This window comes from Monopterus albus, unplaced genomic scaffold (assembly GCF_001952655.1).
Source record: "Monopterus albus unplaced genomic scaffold, M_albus_1.0 scaffold18.1, whole genome shotgun sequence".
Taxonomy (NCBI): domain Eukaryota; kingdom Metazoa; phylum Chordata; class Actinopteri; order Synbranchiformes; family Synbranchidae; genus Monopterus; species Monopterus albus.
This window is the reverse complement of record NW_018127898.1, coordinates 3091392-3098638: the sequence shown is the minus strand read 5'-3', so window position 1 is coordinate 3098638 and position 7247 is coordinate 3091392. Positions and strand designations below refer to the sequence as shown.

At 39.9% G+C, this 7247-nt stretch overlaps 1 protein-coding gene across 1 annotated transcript; it reads left to right on the top strand.

The window, feature by feature from the left end:
* Positions 1-5166: 5166 nt before the first annotated feature.
* Positions 5167-6069, top strand: LOC109956266 (serine/threonine-protein kinase PAK 2-like). Its single transcript, XM_020593242.1, has 4 exons — positions 5167-5336; positions 5431-5447; positions 5565-5675; positions 5953-6069. Exons 1-4 carry the CDS (start codon positions 5192-5194, stop codon positions 6067-6069), a joined length of 390 nt encoding a protein of 129 aa, XP_020448898.1. The 5' UTR covers positions 5167-5191.
* Positions 6070-7247: the final 1178 nt, after the last annotated feature.

Genomic DNA, 7247 nt, shown 5'->3' with positions numbered 1-7247 from the left:
TGATACTGCTCTGTGCTCTTCCTGTGGGTGTCAACGAGGCTCTTAAGCTCGGAGAACTGAAGGTGAAATTGAAGCTGATGTATGCAGACGTGAGCCCCTCAGACGGACACAACGCCTGCCTGATAGCTCTGAGCTCAGCAATTCCCCAGTTCTAACTGCATCAGACAGCCTAAGCCTCCGATGAGGTATGTTTGTGTGTGTGTAGAGATGATGGTTATACAGCACAGGGCCCGTTAAATATAATACTAAGGGAGTGAACTGGGACTCCATTTCAACCAGGGAGTGGATTTTAAAGCCAACTGCTTCCACTGAAGTTTCATGGCATCCATTATTTATTGCGTTCTTTTTGACACATTCAGCCACTTCTACCTGCTACTTTTAGAGAGCAGAACAGAGGAGCATTCCCTCCGAGCAAATAGCTGCAATCAGCAGAGGATGTAGTGTGCAACCGTTGCTCTCAACGTCACAATAAATAAATTAAATTAAAATTTGATGTATTTGTTAGATTTAAACATCATGAAAATAATAATAATAATAACAGTGATAACAACAATAATAATGATGACAATAACAACAGGAAATAACTAGTTGAAAAGAGGGCACAATACTCATCTGACCATATTTAAAAAATCGATGGCAGCTGGAACAAAGGAATCTTGGCTGCTTATACCTATGACCAGATGGGAGCAGCTTAAACTCTCCAAATAAGGGATGACTGGGATCAGCCGAGATGAACTTGACATTCTTCAGAAACCTGACTCTATATAAGCTTGATATGTCATCCAAAGATATACCAACAGTCTTGCTGCACCCCTTAATACCGCCTTATAACCAATTCCTGTTTTTAAGGATGAGCGGCCCAAACCAGCACACAAAGAAAAAAGTTAAAATGGCTTCAATAAGAATAAAACATCTCCATAAATACACAAATGAGTGTCCAAATACTTGTACTGCTGTACCACCCATACAGCTTGATCACTAATTACCACAGGGGACATGGATGATTGATTCTTCCTGAAATCAGTCACTATTTCTTTAGTTTTGGACACAATTATGTCCAGAAAGGATGACCTACACCAATCAATAAAATCGGACACTACTGGACCACGATCCTGGTCATCACCGTTCAGCAGAGACACTATAACTGAGTCATCTGCAAAGTTAATAATATGATGTCTCTCATACTGACTCTGGCACATATTAGTGTACAAGACAAATGAGAGAGGCAAAAGGACACACCCCTGTGATGAGCCAGTGGAAGACACAAGAGCATCTGATAAAATGGAACTGACCTTTATGCATTGCAACCTGTTTGTTAAAAAAATCAATGAGCCAATATATCAGGCCAGTGTCAATGTTGTGGGCACTATCTAGCCTGTCTGGTAAAATATGAGGCTGGATACTGTTAAAAGCTAAAGAGAAATCAATAAAAAAAACAGCTGTACTAAGGTGCAAATACCTTAGTACATACCTTCTCTAACAACATACCCCCAACAATCTTCTCAAAGGTTTTTATAATAAGAGATGTAAGGGCCACAGGTGTAAAATCATTAAGTACATTTGATGACTTGTTGTTAGGCATGGGTTATCATACAAGTTGGTTGAAAAAGTATAATAAACCTGCAAAAGTAATTTTAGTCTGAGTTACCTTGGCTCCAGTAAACCTTGTGTTTAGATTTTGGGCCAATCCTTTGCAGGGTGATCTATAAGTTATAGCCAAAGAAGACTTATCTAATGATTCCATTCATGTTTGGTTCCTGTAGCATAACCAATAAAGTGCTAACAGTATGTTTTACATGCCAAGCATGTAAAACATACTGTATGTTACATTATGTAATAAAATACTCTAGTTCCATATCTTTGAGTCATCACCTACAGTACATACTGTATTTAATTTGTTTAGCAGTTGTGGAGTTGAGCCCATTGTGCCCACTGACACTGTCCAACACAGCTAGGTACTGTTCCCACTTCTATTCATGAATGACATCAGCACTGCATTTCATGTGGTTTGCATCTAAGACTGTACATTAAATCTGTACTAATGTCTATTGTACCATTATATACTACTGTACATACTTATCACTGGAACTGATAATTACACATTTGGTACTGATGTTACACATTCCACATTGCACTAGTGTTTTCTTTGTATACATACATACATACATACATACATACATACATACATTTATTTATTTATTTATTACTTTTTTCTAACTTAATGGCACTCGTAGTGGAACGCAAAGGAATAAATTCATTGCACAACAAAATGCGTCCACTGTCCAGTGTAGAGGATGGAGAAGTTGACATTAGTGTTCCATGTTCAGCAGATACCGGGCAACCAACCAGCGATAGATAACCCCCAGGTAGCATCCATAACGTTATTAACATTAGTGTGTATATGATAACCTGTTTTTCATTAATAAAAACAAATAAATACAGTTGCCAAAAACTCTCAGAATTATTATATGTTCCTATCAATAGATACAGAAGATGAGACAATTAACAGAATACTAGCATTATCATGTAGGCCTGCATGATGATATGTATAACCCGGTTTCTCTGTGTCCCGTGTAAACACCATATGCTGAATATGATCAAAGCTGGGATACTCTTAATGTCCTTGATACTCATGTCCATGTACAGAAAATGCACGCAGTATCAGGCTGAATGGATTAAGCAAAACAAATGGAAATTTGGTCTAATTATCTGGAAGCATCTGCTAATGTCTCATTACTCTTCTGTTTCATTCTTCTTTTTTTGTCCTGCTTTTTTCATTTTGAATGTTAGATTTATGGGACATGCTTCTTAGTGCTCTTTGGGGTCCTTTTAGTCCTCACATTTCCCAACCACAACATTCGCCTTTTGTAGCTGTAAACATTATCCTTAACTCTTTAAACATCACTTTCTATTTTAAAAAGGCTAAGGAAATTGCAGTGTGTGTGGCAAATGGCCTCTCTACTCCATGTGCTCTGTTTACCACATAAAATAACAATATATCTTTTGGCTCTTGAGTACACAGGGATATCAGGCTGTTCAGCACTTCATGAATATTAAACCAAGCTCCAAGCTTTGGAAGCCATATAAAAAACACCTTTCATGCACAAGGTGAGGGTGTAAGATTTGTGCACAGTTGCTCACATGCTCAATCATGTCTGTTTTTTCAAGCTGCTTCAGATGCTTATGGATTTAGCTCCATGGCGTGTAAGTCTAAAGCATCTTCTCCAGGCTTTTTAACATGTATGTGGTGCAGGTAGCACCTCCAAAAGCAAGGCTATTTTGTGAGTCAGATGCTGGATAATGTTGCCGTACCCTGGTGAGTACGTGCAGGACACAGTCTGAGAGAAGAGTTCCTCTTCAGGGTCAAGTGGAGAAGAAAGATGACAGAGTGGGATTGTTTCTTCTTCATAAGGCCAAGCCTTTCTGTATACCACACAGGGACAAAGATGCACTTTCATTTTGATTGCATTTAAACTATTCTTGTACTAATCCCTCTCCTGCCACAGCATACTACAACTGCTGTAACATATGATAACATACAGCGCAATAACTGCCTTCGTTTTAAAGCTGTAGGATGTTGAGCAGTGTAAAAAGATCATTTTAAAAATGAAATGCAACACAGAACTTGGTGTGTGGTTGAGGAATTATCCCCCATTTGTAGCTGTCAAACCACCAGACTCAAAACTGTTGAATCATTTGTAGCACCAACTGATCCAATGCCATTTGCCTACAAAAGACTGTTACACCATGACACTAGTTCTCAACAGGAGGAAAGTGTTTTCACACTCCACAGAATTCATCACTTTCTAGTCAGGCAGGTTGTTGGCCCGTCTCTCTCCTCTGTCTCTACCTGTCATCTCACTGACCATTCAGGTAAAATTATATGATGGAAAGAACCTTGCCACCATTTCCTGGTTCACTGGATGCAGCTCTGTGCCTCAGTAAATCTTTGCTGTTCATTTTTAACTGGCTGCCGCTGAGAAGCGAAGATGTCAACCAGCATCTCGGCAGCAGCAGATGTGGTACATTAACATACACAGTATAGATACCGGCTTTCACGGTCAAAGATCACCCCCATCACTCCCAGTCCCACCAAAGGTGCGAATTTCTCCCTCGGCTTCCCCTCCCCTCCCCTGGTCAAAAGTTCCCCCCCTCCCTGCGTCCTGACCGGGTACATCTGTTCTCCCTTCTGATAGATGAATCTAAAAAATAAATACCGGTAATGATGCAGTTTGTAGTGTTATATAGTAAATAAAACAAATGGTGCATAGAAAGTATAGTAGTGATTTGTATATTAAATAGAGTAAAATAGGAGAAAGTAAGAGTTGACCAGATATTTCGTTTCAAATGAGGGGAGTGAGATGACAACAGATGTGTTTGAGTTAGGTTTGAGTAATTCCAGAGGTGTGAAACAGCTATTTAAAAAAGACATAACCATTATTATGTAGTGTGAGATGAATAAAACAAAATGCACATACAGCTAAAACAGAGTAGTGTAAAAATAGGAGAAAGTAAGAGTTGAGCTGATATTTTGTTTCAAATGAGAAGACAGACGCCCTTGAGTTAGGTCTGAGTAATTGCAGAGGCGTGAAACAGCTATTTAAAAAGACACAGCCGTTATTATGTAGCGTGAGATGAATAAAACAAAATGGACATACAGCTAAAACAGAGTAGTGATTTTGCACGTTTTGACTTGAGACAACAGATGTCTGAGTTATTTATGATGGGTAATTATTTAGATGGTAAAAACAGCGTTTGTTTGAGATAAATCAGAGGGTGGCATATGTTCCTCATCACAGCCTGTTTTTGTAAGAGAGCTGCAAAAAAAAAAACCAGAGTAATACACTCAGACACAAGTCTCCCTCGGGGTTTTTCTTTTGTGTTGCTGTAAGTTTTCCGGGTCAGGCTTGCAAATATTTTAGCATCAGCTGTACCTTGAGCACAAATATTTTACTCTTCAACTTGTGAAAGTATTAAAAACAGGTCATTTAAAAAGATCTCTTTTATTTAAACATTTGGATATTGGATGTCCTCGCAGAGAACAGAGCTGCCAGCTAAGATGACATCCGGGTACAGTAGTTCCACATGTGTTATCTGGATGCAAAGCCTGTGTTCACAGCACTTTATCTTTGTTTAATGAATAGATCTCTGTATGTCTTTCACTGTACACGTTTGTGTGTTTGTCCAGGGCATGCCGGAGCAGTGGGCCCGTCTCCTTCAAACCTCCAACATCAGTAAATCTGAACAGAAACAGAATCCTCAGGCCGTCCTTGACATTCTCAAATTCTATGACTCCACCAGTGGAAAACAGAAATACCTCAGTTTTTCTGCATCAAGTCAGTTTTCTTCTGCTGAACAGATAATTCAGTGCCCACTGTTAACTCCGCAGTCTTCTGTCCTTACGCTTTCTTGTTATTTTTCCTCTTTCAGATAAGGACTCGCAATCAGTGAGTAATTCCATTCATTATTTCCACTCATAATTCCTAATGTTAGTTTGAGTACATTCAGTAAATTTCTGCCTGTTGTTTTGTTCCATGTGTTTCCTTATATGTTTGCTATTGCAGCCAGGCAAGCAGGGTGCGATGACCTCCCCATCAGGAGGTAAGGATGGTGACGATGACGATGATGATGCACCACCTCCGGTTGTTGCACCACGACCAGAGCACACAAAATCAGTGAGTTGTGATAAAAAGATTGTGATGTCTTATTCTTCGTAAAGAAGCACTGTTCATACAATATTTATGAACTGTGAGAATAGAAAACCACCATGGTATGCTGATGTCACATACTTGGATGTTTTATTGTGGGCATTTTGTTGATTCTGTTACCCAGAGTGACTTTTAGTCTTTATTACTGTAAAGTAAGCTTAATATCCAGTCACCAAGAAAAAATACAACCACCTAAAAATAAAAAGGGCAAGGTCATCCAAGGTCAGCTTTTCGTTCCTGTCAGGTGTACACGAGGTCGGTGATAGATCCGCTCCCAGCTTCAGATGGAGCAGCTGACAAACAGAAAAAGAAAGGAGGCAAGATGACCGACGAGGAGATCATGGAGAAACTAAGTATATAAAACGCACACGGTGGCACAGAGCTAAATTTTATAATAAGTTGTTTAAGGCTTTGATGAAAAAAAATAACATACAACACTTTAGTACATCCAGTGAAGTTAAATCCTCAGAGATTGAACGGTACAACAAAACCTTGAAACAGAAAATATACCGCTACTTTACAGCTAAAAACACCCTCAGATATTTGGATGTGTTGCAACAAATTGTACAAAGTTATAATGACGGTTATCACTCCAGCATTAAAATGCCCCCAGCGCAGGTGAATTCTGAAAACGCCCTGACTGTTTTTCAGAATTTGTACAGCTCGTTCCCTCTACAACACAGAGACAAGCTAAAGATGAATTTTAAGATTGGAGATTTGGTCAGGATCTCTAAATTAAGAGGTGTGTTTGACAAAAAATACACTCAGGCATACACTGATGAGGTGTTTAAAATAATGGAGTGCGTTCCTAGGATACCGGCTGTCTACAGGCTTTGTGATTACGATAACGAGCCACTGCAAGGATCCTTTTATGAAGCGGAACAGCAGAAAGTTATAATTTCCAAAGACAAAGCATTTCATGTGGAAAAGATTTTGAGTAAACGCACGATAGCAGGGGTCCCGCATGTATTGGTTAAATGGAAAAACTGGCCCGACAAGTTTAACAGTTATGTGAAAGCATCGGATGTGGTAAACGTGTGAAACATGGCTAGCTCTGGTTTTTACATGACTCTGCCCTCAAACGCTAGCGCAGATGTCTTTAAAGATAACTCAGCTTCTCAATTTCGCACAGATCTTGCGCGGCCTATAGATTTAAAAGGGGACTGGGAGGTTGCTCTGACAGATTTTTGTTATCCAAATACGTGGCTGACCATACCTCCAGAAGGAGACCGTTTTTATTGGCAAGACACGTGGCAATTCGGCATGCTGGAGCAGCCTAACGTTCCACTCCCAGCGGATGAGGATAAATATGCCCACTTGTCAGCTCACATTTCACTCCCCCTTTACACCGAAGGGTAACAGTGACCACTCCGCTCCAGCGACCAAAATTTTTTACGTTTTTTCATCAACAATGAATCCTTCCAAGACTGAACCTGCTGCTCCTCAGCACTCTCCCGCTTCATCCACGGACTCTGAATTCGAATATCTGCTCCAGCCTGTCAGCAGCAACAGTGAAGAGGAGGAAGAGTCTGAGGGGGA

Bases quoted from the DNA above. Each gene is read 5' to 3' on its own strand.
- LOC109956266 (XM_020593242.1), top strand. From the start codon at position 5,192: ATGCCGGAGCAGTGGGCCCGTCTCCTTCAAACCTCCAACATCAGTAAA. The intron at 5,676-5,952 runs GTGAGTTGTGAT...CGTTCCTGTCAG, and splicing joins GACCAGAGCACACAAAATCA to GTGTACACGAGGTCGGTGAT.